The following is a 16,113-nucleotide window of genomic DNA, read 5'->3' on the forward strand; positions in this document are numbered from 1 at the left end:
ATGTTGGTTGAAAAAGGGAAAAAGAAAAATAAAAAAAAGTTAAAAAAATTAACTTTGATGAACTAGTGAATCATGGTAAAAAAAAGCCATGAATTCTACATGCAGTATTCCCCTAGCGCTGGAGTTCTCCTGTTCTCCTTGATCGGTAAACTTGGTCTTGTTTGGCTGTTCATGCTGATCTTCTGGGGGAGGGGCCTGTTGCCGTGGTTCCCAAATGTCTTTGCCGGAGGCTGAATTGCCCCGCCCTTCTCAGTCCGGGCTAAGCAAGCTGCTCGGGTTTGCACTCGGGAGCTTTTGTTCCCTGCAAGCTCTCGGTACAGCTTTGGAGGACCAGAGTGAAAATGGTGGCCTCCCAATCTCCACCCGGAGGAGCTGAGAACTCGGGGCCCCGCTCCTCAGTGCGCCCCCAGAGAAAAGCAGTCCATCCTGTCTCCCCGGTCTCTGGCCGCACTCAGTGCTCACCCAGCCTGTGACTGAGCGTTTCTATCTCTGGCACCCGACCCCGTGTGGAGTCTCCAAACCCGGCAGATCCCTGCGGTGCGCTCCCGCGCCGCTCCTCCCCGGGAAGGAAGGGGAGTCTCCCCGGCTCTGCCGCTTGCTGGGTCCCTGCTGGAGGAGCAGTGGCCCGACTGGGCCGCGGATCACAGTTTATGGCCACCCCGAGCTGAGAGCCCGCGCCTCGGCTCCGTCTCTGCAGCCGGCTTCCCCGCTCCGATACCTGGGAGCTCTGCCGCACTCAGGCACCCCCGGTCTTTCTGTGACCCCCGAGGGTCCTGAGACCACACTGTCCCGTGAGGGTTCCAACCCCGCTTAGCCACTGGAGCGACATCCCTCAGCGGAGCCGACTTCTAAAAGGTCCGATTTTGTGCTCCGCGGCTCTAGCACTTGCCAGAAGCGGCCGACAGAGACCCCTCCCCCGCCGTCTATCCTCCCGACTATCGTCTCGGATTCACTTCTCCGCACGTCCTACCTTCCAGTGAGTGGTCGCTTTTCTGTTCAGAGTGTTGTTACTCTTATCTTCCATCTCCTGCTGAGTTCGTAGGTGTTTAGAATGGTTTGATCCCCATTCAGCTGAATTCGTGAGACCAGATGAAATCTAAGTCTCCTACTCCTCCGCCATCTTGCTCCGCCCCCCGATATGAGGAATTCTTAATCTCAGGAAACAAACTGAGGGTTGCTGGAGTGGTGGGGGGTGGGAGGGATGGGGTGGCTGGGTGATAGACATTGGGGAGGGTATGTGCTATGGTGAGTGCTGTGAATTGTGTAAGACTGTTGAATCACAGACCTGTACCTCTGAAACAAATAGTACATTATATGTTAAAAAAAAAAAAGATAGCAGGAGGGGAAGAATGAGGGGGGAAATTGGAGGGGGCGATGAACCATGAGAGACTATGGACTCTGAGAAATGGGGAGAGGGGTGGGGGGGTGGGTTAGCCTGGTGATGGGTATTAAAGAGGGCACGTACTGCATGGAGCACTGGGTGTTCCACGCAAACAACGAATCATGGAACTCTACATCAAAAACTAATGATGTAATGTATGGTGATTAACATAATAAAATAAAATTTAAAAAAAATACAGAGGACTGAAAAAAAATTCTTTATTATTATTATTATTTTTTTTTTGAAAATAAAATTCTTTAAATGCTAAATGTCATCTAGTCTGTCTAGAGGCCCAGGGCAGCCAGAGTGGGGTGGGAGAGATGTGGGTTACTTTGTCTTAAGGTAGAAGTTAGCTAGTGGTAACTTTCTAATGTGTCATTAGCCTTGACTAAGCTTTTATGACTTTTACACAGACCCTGTTCTCTAGAAGTTATGCCTTTAAGCCATTGAAATCTGTGCTTGCTGATCTGGATAGGATAGGAAAAAAATCTTCAGTGTGCACGTCTTAGACGCATCATTTCTCTTAGAACTTATCTGTGCCCTTGTCACGCAGTAGAGAGCTGTTTGGTGTCTGTGAATTGGCAGCATATAGTCACCCCTACCTCATTGTAGGTCAGCTGTCAGGAGGATATGTGGCTGCTTGGCCTGAGACGAGGATGCCACCAGATACGTCCATGGTCAGGACTGAAGATGCATGAGCCCACTGAGGCTCCCAGATCTCTCCCAGGTTGGCAGCAATGATATGTCATTTTGAGACATTCTGTTTTACCCGAGCTTCAACACGTTGTCGAGATATGGGCTGTCTTTGAAATCTGTTGTGTCCCTTCCTCCATCACAAACACATATGAAATGCTGGCTCAGCCTGGTGGCTCCAAAATGGGTCTTTTAAAATTCAGGCCACAGCCCATATTGAGCAGATTGAAGAACAGTTGGACAGTCAGATAGTTAAAGTAGTAGAATTTGTTCCTGTGGCTTGTCAAGGGCTGTGTATGTGATAGCCTTACCATTTTTTTTTTTAAACTCATTGTATGGAATATTTACTTTTTTTTTTTAATGGTTGTCACCAGGGTCACTTTCCATATCCAGATCCTTCCCAGTGGACGGATGAAGAACTAGGCATCCTTCCTGATGATGAAGACTGAAAGTGTAGCTTGAACTCTTCGCAAGCAGGTATGCCCCAAATTCCTTTTTAAAAGTTGTTTATCTTGTGTCGATTAAAATGTTTGACTTTATGATGGTCTTGAAGACGGTACATTTTCTAAAAGCATGAAGGACAATTAACTATATCGTGTCTGATTTCTGCCTTTAGTACTTTTATATTTGCTGTCTTCCTCCCATCCCCTTCTTTTGGTCTCATCTTCCTTTTCACTATTTGTTTTAAAAAATTTTCTTTCCCTGAGTTGTGTTACAATTTAGGGTCCCATTTAGCCATCTATTGATCAGAGACTTTTTAAAAAAAATTTATTCCTTTTCTAAGATTTTATTTGAGAGAGAGGGAGAGATCACGAGTAGGGGGGAGGGACAGAGGGAGAAGCAGGCTCCCCGCGGAGCAGGGAGCCCGACACGGGGCTCGGTCCCAGGACCCCGGGATCATGACCTGAGCCGAAGGCAGACGCTTAACGACTGAGCCCCCCAGGCGCCCCCCACCCTAAGTGTCTAAATGGAAAGTTCCAGCATATGGGAATGTTAGGATATGGAATTGTGTGGAAATTAACCCTAAACACTAAAAGGTTATGGCCCTTTCATTTTTCCAAATTAGGAATCAGAGTTTTTCTTTTCAAAAGGAAGGTCCTAGTTGTAGGTACTAGAAAAAGGAGTCTCTTTTCCCACAAAGCCCTTGGAGTTAAGACATTCTCATGTAATGTTTTTAAATTAATCATTGCATATAAATAATTGCCATCACTCAAAATGCCTTGGAAATTGTTTTATTTATTTATTTTTGGGAATTGTTTTAAAGGCTAGGAAGCATTAAAGGAAAAAGTGTTCCTATTACATCATATTGTTAGTATTGTTACTCTGATTTTAATCAGACGTACTTATTAACATGGACAGCAGTTATGGGGTCTTTAGGGAGCAGGGGGATGGTAAAAAATGTCAGCGAAGGGCAGGCAGTGAAGCTGTTACAATCTGTTCCGTGTCTCTCGACCCGTGTCTCCTGCTGTTCCGTGTCTCCAGGCCCCGCCAGGACCCCACTTCCCTGTGTAAGACGTCCGCCGGCATTAACCTCTCCTCTTCCTGTGGATTTCCCAGTATTCTCACACATGGTCGTTAATATTTTATTTTAAAGAGGAGACTCTAAACCCTTTGAGAAAGCAAGGTGCCTTTGCTTCTCTAAAAGACTACTCCCATAATCCGTGTTCAGTGAATGCTTGAATAATGGAATGAACCAAAATTATGAATTTGAATTACTGAAAATAAAAGACTTAAAGCTTTCTACTTTTGTTTCCCTGCAGGAGCCAGGTGAGAATTTCAAGCAGTTACGGACTTCATATTGTACTTGGAAGTTGTAAAATTAAAGCGTTTTGGTCAATAGTAAGGAACTGAGTTTTGGATGTTTCTGATAACGACAGCCACCCTTTATGGATTATTTCCTGTGCCCCCAGCTGCTGTCCTCACTGGTTACAGGCCCTTTCAGTGGGTCCTCGGGGTTACCCGGGGGTGGAGACAGACATTAGCTCCACTTACCAGTGAAGCGATTGAGGCTGAAGCCGATGAAGTAACTTTGCCTGTGGGTCACACATGGATGAGGGGCGACATTGGGTCTGACCCTGCACTTACCTGCAGCGCCAGACTGCCTTCCTCCTAGTGAATGTTTTAGTCACACGTATGTTGACAGTGCGAAAACTCTTGCCGTGTCTCTACTGCTGGTGCCATCTTGCCCTGATTCACAGAGGTTAGAGGTCCGTGCAGTCCAGTCCTTGTGTATTTGTGTATCTCTTGTGGGCTGGGCGTTGTGCTGAGGGGCCATTTGTGGACCTAAGACACACGTCTAACCAGGATTTCTTAGGGCTGGAGGAATGGGAGATGTGGGTGAAATAGGCTATTCCACTTTTTCTAAAATGTGTTTGTACTTTGGAACTTTCTGTAGTGTCGCAATCCTGAGTAGGTAGGACAGACTTTTCTTTTATCCACAGATAAAAATCTGCAGTATAGAGTGGCTTAATGACTTGCCCAGAAGCATAACTGTTCATATTTTTAATTTAGGCTCTTGACCACTGAAGTGTTGGGAATACAGTGCTGAGTAAGACAGATGATTCAGTTCTTTTTTTTTTTTTTTTTAAGATTTTATTTATATATTTGACAGAGACAGCGAGGGAGGGACCCCAAGCAGGGGGAGCGGGAGAGGGAGAAGCAGGCTTCCTGCTGAGCAGGGAGCCCGACGCGGGGCTCGATGCCAGGACCCTGGGATCATGACCTGAGCCGAAGGCAGCCGCTTAACGACTGAGCCACCCAGGTGCCCAAGATGATTCAGTTCTTAAGGGGTCTAGATTTTAGTAAGGGAAGACGGACACAGATTGATTATATGAGACTTACTAAGTGCTCTGAAGGAGAGCACATGGGGTCATGTGCTAGAGATAGGTGGGTACTGATCTTTGGGGGGTGGAACCTGAATGAGGAGGAGGAGCCAGTTGTGCGGGGGTCTAACGGGAGCGTGCTCTGGGGACAAGGGACAGCAAGAACCAAGGTCTGGGATGGGACCAAGGTCACTGTGTTTCAGGAACACAGAGTCCGGTGGGGTTCCAGCAGGAGAGGAGATGGGGACTAGATGAAGCTTAGGTCATGGTCGCAGGTTTAGGTTTTATGTCAAGTGCAGTGAGAAGCCTCTGGCAGGCTCTGAACGGGGTCATCCTTGAGTTTCCACTCTGCTTTGGTTCTCGGTTGTCAGAGTGGACACAATGGCAGCAAAGTGGAAGCCAGGGGCCCAGTTCTACCCTCCCTACTGCCAGCTCCTGGGCCTGACGCAGCGCTGCTGGAGACACTTCTCTTGGTTTTGTTTACTCACGTGGGTAAGAGGCAAGCAGTCTCAGCTTGGCTGAAAATACGGAAGCTCTTTAAAAGGCCATCTCTGTTCTGTACCTTTTAGGTCTAATTTTTGTTGTCTTCCTCCAGCCAACAAAGTGTTTTATTCCTGTGTACTCACTGTAACCGTGAACTCAAGTAGGATTATCCCATTAGCTCTTTTCCTTAGAAATCATTCCGAGTTGCTTGATTGGAATTAATGGTAACTGTAAAAACGCAGTCTTCTAAACTCAGCGGCCTCCACATACTGAATCCTCCTTTTCATAGCTGGGCTGTGAAACCGTCTTAGCTGATGCAGAAGTTGTCCCCAGCCTTCTCTCCGAGTAACGACCTCCACCCTGTCACATCTGACTCAAAGCACCCAGGGGTTGGGGCACCAACCCTGAGCAGTCGCAAGTCCGAGTATCACTTTTGGCTCCCCCAAAACCTAATAGCCTACTGTTGACTGGAAGCCTTATTGAGAACATAAAACAGGCAATTAACATGTTTTGTATGTTATGTGTATTACATGTTGTATTCTTAAAGCTAGAGAAAAAAAATCCTAAGGAACAGAAAATAATTTATAGCACTGTACTGTATTTATCAAAAACAATCATGTATAAATGGACCAGCACAGTTCAAACCCATGTTCAAGGGTCAGCTGTACAGCTTAGGGGAAAATAAAGTGAGAGCGAGCCCCAAAGAGATTTTTTTTTTTTTTTTTAAGATTTGATTTTATTTGAGAGAGAGAGAATGAGAGCACGAGAGGGAAGAGGGTCAGAGGGAGAAGCAGACTCCCCGCCGAGCAGGGAGCCCGAAGTGGGACTTGATCCCGGGACTCCAGGATCATGACCTGAGCCGAAGGTAGTCGCTTAACCAACTGAGCCACCCAGGCGCCCCTCCAAAGAGATGTTAAGTACATTTGATTGACGGTTATATATAGTTGAATAGTGAAAACACAGGGCTTACTGTGGTCCAGGCACTGGTAAAAACTTAGCACGTGTTAATTCTAATGTATTAAGTGCACATTCTTTCCGTTTTATGGATGAGGACACTGAGCTATAGCCAGGTGACTTGTCCAAGGTCATACAGGTAGGGCTGAGGTTCAGATCCTGGCTGGCTGGCTGGCTCTAGGCCGAGTCAGATTATCTGAGAGTCAGTACAGCATATGTAAACCTTTTTGATCATAACCTACTCACAAGTAATTTTACATCGTGACCATGACTGTGTGTATGCATATAATCCAATTTTGTGAAACAGTACTTACTGTGATACACACTGATGCTTTCTCTTATTCTGGTCTACGTACAAGATGGTTGACTGCAACCGATTTTACTATCCACTAATGGGACTCAACCTGCAGCCTGAAGAACTGGCACAGTGCTTAAAGAATTCAGGCTCTGGAGTCGAATTTGCTGGATCTGACTGCTTTACCATTTACTTGGTGTGACTTTGGGCAGATGACTTATTTGATCTCTTCTTCAACTTCCTGATTTGTAAAAGGGATTAGATTAAATGCGTTCACACATAAAGCTCTTAGAACCACATCTGCTATGAAGGAAGTAACTCTGAATGGAAGCAACTGCTATTTCTAGACCACTGGGTCTAAGCTAAGTTTATAGTGACCCTTGAATCCCAGGCTGATTTGTATAGAAAACCCCAGACGAAGCCTGTGAACAGGTACTCCAGCAGATGCAGTGCCAACGTTTAGGATGTCTCGTGCTCCCAGGGCGTGTCAGGGTATGGCTAACAGATGGACAGCAGACATACCTTCACAAATGAAAAAGGCAGGTGGTGAAGAAATGACTGATGGCGTCAAATCAAGCGTCTGACTTTATTAGTTTCCTATGGAACCTTGAGTGCAAATAACATGGGAGGCACTGGGTAGGGAACCCCTGGTTGTGTGCATGTTACAGGAAGATACAGAAGTCAGCTCGGTTCCACTTGCCCCCAGGACTAGTCTGGAAGAGGTGGATCTGATTGCCTGCTGCCACCACCTTGTTGGAAGCCACAGTGGGGAGTGGAGGAACCCGGGGCGGCCTGAGCTAGTGCTGACCTGCCTCAGCAGCTAGGCCTCTGCCTTCTGTCACTTGCCCGAGTGGCCATGACATCAGAGGCCAGTGGAGGATGCCTGGCACAACACCCATTTCTATGCAAATTTTGTTACAGCCATTACAACCATAACAGAATTATATATTTTTATTTATATATATATATCACTGTATATATATAAATAAAATACACATTGTTCATATATAATACATACTACTGCTGTTGAAAACAGAAGTCCTGAGTCTTGGCTACATGAGCCTAGGGAAGTCATCCCTGGGGATTCCTAGTCAGTAAGTGACAGTGAAGGGACTTGGACCAGCATATCCTTAAGGATTCCTTCTGCACTAACATTTTATGAGCCTACGAGAACTATAGAACCCAGACAGCAGGTCCAAGGATCACAGCCCCTGAAAAAATTTCAGAACTAATATGGTAGGGTGCTTTCTAGTAGAATTTTATCACAGTAATGAAAGTGTTTATGTTCTGGACTAAATTTTAAGGAAAACCTCTTGTAGAATACATTCTTAAAAAATAAGGCCCCAATCACACTGTTGTAATCATGTATGAAGGTTCTTTAAAAATCAGTTTCTTAAAAAAAAAGCTTCTATAATGTTTGTACTACAGAATTACATTTTTTAGATGAGAAAGCTAGAGTTCAGAGAAAATACTTGTCTCTACAGAATTTTATGAGTAGTTGGAGGGGCATGAAGGCCAGAAACCAGATGCCTCAAATAATGTGCCATCCTGAAGACTTTTCTGTTCTTCCTATAGTTCTGGGACAATGAGGTTTCCAAGTGAAGTTTTAAAATGGTTTACTTCTCTTCTGGAAACTGCCCAGTTATCTGACATAGCTAGAAGTTATATTAGGGGTCTTTCAAACTTGAGATCATGAAATCACATGCACAAAATCAACTCACTGGGGTGGCCAGTATTTTTAAAAAACAGTATAGGGGCGCCTGGTGGCTCAGTCGGTTAAGCGGCTGCCTTCCGCTCAGGTCATGATCCCAGGGTCCTGGGATCGAGTCCCACATCAGGCTCTTTGCTCAGCAGGGAGCCTGCTTCTCCCTCTCCCTCTGCCTGCCTGCCGCTCCCCTGCTTGTGCTCTATCTCCCTCTCTCTGTGTCAGATAAATAAATAAAATGTTTAAAAAAAATAAAGTAACTATAAAACACAATGCACAGTTTCAAATATGTATGTTTGAGTACATTGTGTTCCCACAGAAAATGTACTGGAAGTTGTGTCAAAAAAAAATTGAAAGATACACTTTTAAGGGGAACTTCTCCAGATGAGACTCTTAACTTTAATGACTCAATTACTGCACCCACTTCAACTGAGCCACTGCACGGGAGCAGTCAGGTCAGAGTGTCACAAAATTATCTGAGGGGCATCACCAACACTGGACAGAAGGCTGTCCTTACCACAGGAGTGCAGCTGGTACAATGTAGCAGGCATTCATCTGGACGACTTACTTTATAAATATTTTTCATACGAATAACTTCTGCCTACCCAGCAGTAACTGACAGGAAACAAAAGGCACGTTTCTCAGTCTCTGCGTTGCCTGGAAGAACTGTCAGCACCCTGACTACTTCTGTTGTCAAATGTGATAGTGCTAGAAAAAGAATCTTGATAAAAACTTCTCCATGCAGTCAATCTTTATTATAGCAGTATTCGCATATTCACATCAAGTACATAGAACTTTTTGCCTTTTATATAATACAGAGTTTTTAAATAACTTTACACAGAAATAAATCTCTTCAATCTGAATTTCAGCTATTTTTTTTTTAAATTCTCCATGCTTTCTATCCAAACTGAACAATATTTTCCATTGTACAAATTTACATGAGAAAAACTCCAAAGTACAAATGAAGGGACCTGAGCAGGAAAGAACCAAAGTATCAAGAAGTGGGTATGGGGAAGAATTAAAAAAAAAAAAAAATTCAAGCAAACATTGAGGATTAAGGGACAACAGGGAGACATCATCCATTTGACTGAAAATAAATGTCTTTTTTTATGAATTGAAAAATAAGCTTTAAAAATAGTTACTCCATTGTAATTTTTGCAAAGCAGGTATAAAGAGGTCTGTGGACAATTTAAAAGTCCCCATTTTTTTTCACTGGGCACACCCCAGACTCCATGAGAACCTTTTCAATGCTTGAGTGGAACTGAAGTGAACTAAACCCAAACCTTTGGCAGCAAGAGAGAGAGGAATGTATATGTGAATCGCCTTTAGGTTTGGAGTGGGAAACCAGGAGCCATTAATTCACTGCGGTTCAAACATGAAGGATTTCCCTTTCCTCTCCCTTATAAAAGAATTGTCCTCAAACCAAGAAGTAAAATGAAAAGGGGGGTGTTTTCCTTTTTCTTGGTTTAAACCAAAGAGCAATCCTAAATACTGAACTAGGATTCAAAGGGACATATGTTGAGGAACGGTCAAATTCAATCCCCTGATCAGCTGTGCGCTCCTAAGAAGGCAACCACTGAGTAAGGAAAGGGTCAGAGGGTACAACCAACAAATGAGATCACCACAAAAACATACCACTGTGATAGAGTCCTTTAAATCAGGCAATACCATGAAGGCCAAATCAAGACCATAACCTGTAGCATGGCCAAAGGAAGAAGAGAGAACCCAATGGATGCGTTTCCAAATGAAGGAGGGAAGGGTACAGCATACACACGACACACAGACACGCACACACGCAAGCACACACCTGTAATGTAAACTAATACAACACGAAGATAAATAAGACACAAAGGTTAGCCACTTATGTTGGTAATTAACATGAATAAAAAGGCATTATATGTTTACATAGCTGGTTTTAATCAGCTATGGAACATAGACAAATGTATTAGGAAGGAATGTTTTTTTGAAAAAACTGTTCACAGCTTAGAAGAAAAAGCACACTTATTGCACTCTTACATTTTATTTCAGGTAATTATAGTTTATTTCCCACAGTCCCATCAATTTTTCCCTAGCCCCAGACTTACTCCCACACCCTCCCACCTCCCATTTTGGTCCACTTTCTCTACATTTGTGCCTACTCTGTGAGCTTTGTTGCTTATGCTAGTCTGAAGTTTCTTCCACCAAGATACATGTGGGTTAAAAAAGGCTTATCACACAAATGCAACACAGAATAATTTTCGACACAAAACTGCTACCAAGCGACTTATAACCCCCCATCCCCACCCCTGTAAACGGAGCCCTTCCCCTGCTGCATCTCTTCAGCCGACTTCCTGCCCAATTCCCTACAGACCGTGAGGGGAGCGAGCTGCTCAGGAGTGCGGGACAAGGTGCTCAGCCTGCCTGAGAGCGGCAGATGGCTCACACAAATCTTTTGTTTGATACTAACACGAATAAACAGATTTCAGTTGTTTGCCAAGAGTACTTCAATCTACAGAATTCTTAAAAACCTCATCATACACACACACACACACACACACACACACACACACACACACACACACACCAGATACACTGGCTGTGTCCTCATGCACAATTGGTTATAGCACTGTAATTAGTCAAAACAGAATTATGTTAAATAAAATTATATATTTTAATAAAATTAAACATTTTAATAAAACTAATTTAGTAATTAAACTAACAGTTGGGTGGAGGGGGTCAAAGGGTAAAAAAATAAAAAGACTAAAAAATTAACAGCTTGAGTTGTGGATTTTGAAATAAAAGATCTACTTAATCACTCTGAGGTGAGGACAAACCATCCCTTATGCATGTTAAAGCACTGTTCCCTTACTTTAAGATTTTAAGACTTAACGATTCTGTCCTCCTCTACCTTAAAAATCCTGATAGAAACCATTAATTACCCTTTCCACCACTGGCAAAATTTAGGACTAAATTTCAATTTCAATGTCTTTGCCCGAACAGAAGTAAAAATACGTTCTCTGAAAACAATAAAACAAAGCTTACTCTCTAGTGTGCTGATAAAACAAAAATCTTACCAGTATTTTCAATTTCACCATAGCTAGCAATACACTGGTCACTTCATTCTCCTCTGGCCAATATAAAAATCAGGCAGAGATGCGACTGCACTCCTTGGTGCTCAACAACCTACAGGCCTCAGTAAGACAACTCCGAAAAACATCTAGAGAGCTTGCTGAAGACAGTATGCCGCCTTTCCCTGGGGTGGCAAGAAATGCAACAAGACAGAAAAAGCACACCATGGAGTGTCCAGTTCACACCCACCGGCCACGTCATTAACTATTCCAATGCCCCCTCATAAAGGGGACCCCAGAGACCCCATCTGGTCCCCAGAGCAGCCTGAATAGCATTAGCAGGACAGTCCCACTTAATTTGCAAACACATCCTGGGAGGCAAGTTTACATTTTATAGACTCTGAAAAATCACTGTTTAGGTTTGTAGCAGTACTCTGGAAACTGATAAAATCAAATTCTGTCCTCTACATTAGCTTCCTTCTCACTCTTGACAAGTGTTTGCTGCCCAGCACATAGTACTTCTGACCCCCAAACTACAGCAATTCCTTAAAATGTCAAACATTTCTGTTATATAAAAAAGTTCCATGCTTTGAAGAACCTATTGGAGTAGAAAAAGTTTCTCTAGAAATGTCACTGAACTATAATTTTCAACCTAGTTGCTCTATGTGATAAATATATCTGACTCTACTAGGGATTATGTGCTTTAAAAAAATAATTTTGTTCACTGAAAATTTACCTGTGTTTTCTCATTTTTTTTAAATGTCATTTTGGCTATAAACCCTTTAGTGCATTTGTCTTTGCAGTCTAAATTGCACTCTAATATTAACATAGCTGAGTTGGACCAGAGTGGCTGCTCTCTTTGCAAATCACTGATTTCTGCTAAATTTTTTTTTTTTTTTTTTATTGCATCGTGAAGGCACAGTAAAGATCATTTGGCAAATTGTCAAGGTATTTTTCTAGAGCCTCACCTACACCATGTCAATGTACGACCTGTAAGCTATTTGCTGTTTATACTCACAGTAAACTTTCCGTGTCTGGTTATTTATTTATTTTTTTAAATAGCCTAATAGTTGGAATCTGCTAGTCCCAAGGTGCTGATTTTCTAGCGCTAACAATGCCAACTTGGACAAAGAAGAGAATCATGTGGAATCATTCTACCCTCTCAGCTGGGCAGTCTCTTGATAGGAGTATCTGTGCATGTGATGGAGCTGTGGCTAACTCATCATGAAGATGTATGGTCTTGCCAAGCCTACTGAAAATTAAAATTGTATCACTGTTAGTGAACTGTTACCATAACTGCTTAATTTCATGCAACTGCCTTAAGGTAGAGATTCTGAAATGGACCCCGAAACAGATGCTGGCACCACTCGCAACAACATTCAGAAACGTGGAGCTACATTTTTCAGAAAAGTCCTACTGCTGAAATGCATAATGCCCTTTAGGACAAAATGAGAGTGCTCAAATACAAGTACACGTCAAAGTTAAAATCTTAAGTCATCTTCATGTTCTAGAGCTCCTGACTTTTCATATCTTAAATAACTATTCATTACCTCATTCTGAGGAGGTAGTTTTTCGAAGAGGTCACCTGAACCCTGCAATGTGCTTCCAACTAAAGCCGGCTGGGGTAGGCACAAGGCTGGGGAGCGGGCGCACAGGAGGGGCAGGTGAGGTCCTGGGAGCGTGGGCAGCAGTTCAAGCACCGGCTGCTGACTGCAGGAGAACACCGCATGCCGAGCGAGCTGGGACCGCACCAAAGGAGAACCTAGCAAGTATTTACAGAGTTTCCAGTGGACAGTGCTGAAGTCTTGATTACCTCTTTTTAACTATGTAATGCTCTCTCTCTTCCAATACCAACATAAATAAAACATGTATGTGTTACACGGCATTTTATCTTCTAGGATTCCCCAGTATTTCCTACAAGATCGTAAGTGCAATCAGGGACTGGATGTTCAGGAACCAGAATTTGACAGCTCGACAGAATCTTCTTTTAAGGTGCATATAAGTACAAATGATCACGTTGGATTTTCTATTCACAAATCCCTTTTATAAACTACTTTTGGTCAATGTCACTTCACTGGCAAAAGTACTAGATCCTAAACTCTAGTTTGATGACAAAAAGTCCATTAGGAATACTACATATTTTGAAACAATCTTTTATGTCTGCTCTCAGATTTTTCAGAAGGCTTCACCTCTTCTTACCCAAGATAAAATACGCTATAGAAGGCACTGCAGCCACTTTAAGGAAAAGACAGGTAACTACAACCTGACAGGATAGTCTGCGAAGTAGCCACACACTGTCTATACAAATTATTCATAAAGTGCTTTGCACAAACAAGGACTTCTTCCTTGTATCTTCTTAGGAGCTCAACAAGTCTATCTGTAGTCTAAACATCAAAACATAAGAGGAAACCCCTTTACCATGTCACTTGTAAACTAGAGAAAAAACTATTTGATGGAAAAAAGGGATGAGAAATACTAGAATTTTATTTTTTAAGGGCTCTATAAAAATCTCTCAAGAATACCCTGAGCCTGGCTTCTGACTGGGCACAGCTTCATCTGACACCAAGTCTGCTCCCCCTTTCCAAGTGAGACACTGACCTATTCTAAAGAGGACGAAAGAAGAGAAGTGTCGGCCTTCCAGTGCTAAGCTTCCTCCATCACTAACGCCCGTGCTTGCAGGGCTCCTGGCCCCCCGGGGCTGTCCTGCAGCTGAGCTGCCAACCCAATGGCAGGCTCCACCGGCTACGCAGGACATGCCTCTTGTTCAAACCGAGCCCTCTCCCATCTTGGTTAAGGGAAAACCAGTTTAAAAGCATGTCTGGGGACACGTTTAAAAAGAAAAATATGCACAAAATGCTCTTCAAATCAGCACGAGTCTTCGCAATTTCTGACTTTTGTAAGAAACTGCCCTGCTCATGTGGGACTTTTCAAACTCATTAATAACTTCAGGATATTTTCCATTTTACTAGGACAACCTTTCACAGGTCTGTGGAATTTTCAGTAGGCCTTCCTCTGAATGCAGGTATTTTAGTAAAAAGCATGGAATGGCAGTGAGCTTAATAGGCTGAAAGATAGTGGGATCAGTTACAATTTGAAATTTTTAAATAACAACTTCTAATTCCCTGATTTATTTTATGGGTCCTAATTTCTTTAAGGTCCTTGGCTACAGACCGTGGTTGGGCTAAGTACATTTGACTTGATTTACATTCCTAAATCCTGGCAAGAGATTCTAAGACTCATGATAAGGGAGATATTTGTCATTAATACATCCAGAGTTACTTTCTTTGTTACTACTGCAATTTATGCCACCCTTTAGTAAAGGCCAAAGGAAGCTACGACTGGGTTCTATTTTCCACTTACGCAAAGATAAAGAATGATGTTTCTAATACCACAAAGCATCTCTTTCTACAGAAACAACTGATATTAGGCTTCACACACCCTCCCTCTGTCTCAATACACCTAAAATTGCTCTATTCTCTACTTGGGGAACTCAGCTGCCAAATTACCCAACCTTTTGAAGACCAGGCTTGGGAAAAAAGGAAGGAGGAGAATGAATGGAGACACCACCATTTTTATTTTAGGTTGCATATTCTAGATAAAAGACTGGAAAGAGGATGGAGGATGTAGTGTAGGAGTTAAGTTGGAGGAAAACATGAGATATTAGTAAAGATGTTAGTGTGGATCCAGCAAGTACCATTAATTTAAGAATTATAAATATCTGTCATTATGCTAAGACTCCCCATATTTAGGTAGAGAAAAGGATAATGATCTTTCTTTAAAAGTTGTTTATATAACAAAAATACAATTTTCCAGGATATATAATTCTGGTGGGAAGTATTATTTTATTCCAATTCAATTAAATCTGAAAATTATTTTCTTTTCAATAAAAATATAATAGAAGAAACTCAGAAATTAAAACTTGTACCTTACATTTAAATTACATAAATGTCTCACACATTCAAAACTGGTATCAAGCAGTTTTGTAGGCTTTTAATTAGATACTGCCATGGCATTTTGTGCCCTGGACAAAGTAGCCACATAAGTACTTGATGACTGGAAGAGCTTAGGAGGAAGATATCAACTGTATTTTCCTGAGAACTTGCTACATTGTGGAGGGAAAAAAAAAATCCCCAACACTTGTCTTCATTGCTGGACCCAGTGAGAGAAGAAGGCAATGTGTGCCAGCACTTTCCAGCTGCTTGGTTAGGCAGACACCCTCAGTGAGCAGGGACAAGGCCAGAAACCCAGTAGGTCAGGAAAAAGATGCAGCATTCCCTTTTCCCCTACACCAAAACGTATCTCCTCCTCGCCTCTCATTCTCCATTTAAATAAAAGAGCTTCACCTGATAAAAATTTATCAAAGACTGGATATGCACCACACAGAAAGGCCATGCTGCATTTTTGTTCCATCCCTCAGAAATGAACCGGTGGTGACTAGGGGAAAGAGCTCCATGACAAAATCCCAGAACAGGAAAGAGAACGATGCTTGGCGACTGCAGCTGCCCCGTCAGGTGATCAGCCACACACTGCTCTGGTGGTTAGAAGGGCAGAGCTGACTGGCAGGCTCTCCACAGCCAATCTCCCAAGCTGTAGCAGCAGGTTCTTTCCATCATGCCTGACCATCAAAAGGTCAGAACTCAGGCTCTCTCCTCTTCCTTCCTGGGAGTGGGCAGACTTGTATGCACGTGGTATTTGTGTTGAAGAAGAAACACTGGCAGCAGAGAATTCTGGTT

At 43.0% G+C, this 16,113-nt stretch overlaps 1 protein-coding gene across 1 annotated transcript in view; it reads left to right on the forward strand.

Moving 5' to 3' along the window:
- Window positions 1–3,917, forward strand: part of NDUFB2 (NADH:ubiquinone oxidoreductase subunit B2) — a 15,853-nt gene extending 11,936 nt beyond the window's left edge. Inside the window, exons 3-4 of the mRNA XM_025854833.2 lie at window positions 2,449–2,551; window positions 3,835–3,917. Of these exons, the coding sequence (XP_025710618.1) occupies window positions 2,449–2,523 (75 nt within the window). The 3' untranslated portion in view covers window positions 2,524–2,551; window positions 3,835–3,917. The remainder of the gene's footprint in view (window positions 1–2,448; window positions 2,552–3,834) is intronic.
- Window positions 3,918–16,113: the final 12,196 nt, after the last annotated feature.

This window comes from Callorhinus ursinus, unplaced genomic scaffold (genome assembly GCF_003265705.2).
Source record: "Callorhinus ursinus isolate GAN/ISIS: 27379988/994484 unplaced genomic scaffold, GSC_fseal_2.0 scaffold12, whole genome shotgun sequence".
NCBI lineage: Eukaryota > Metazoa > Chordata > Mammalia > Carnivora > Otariidae > Callorhinus > Callorhinus ursinus.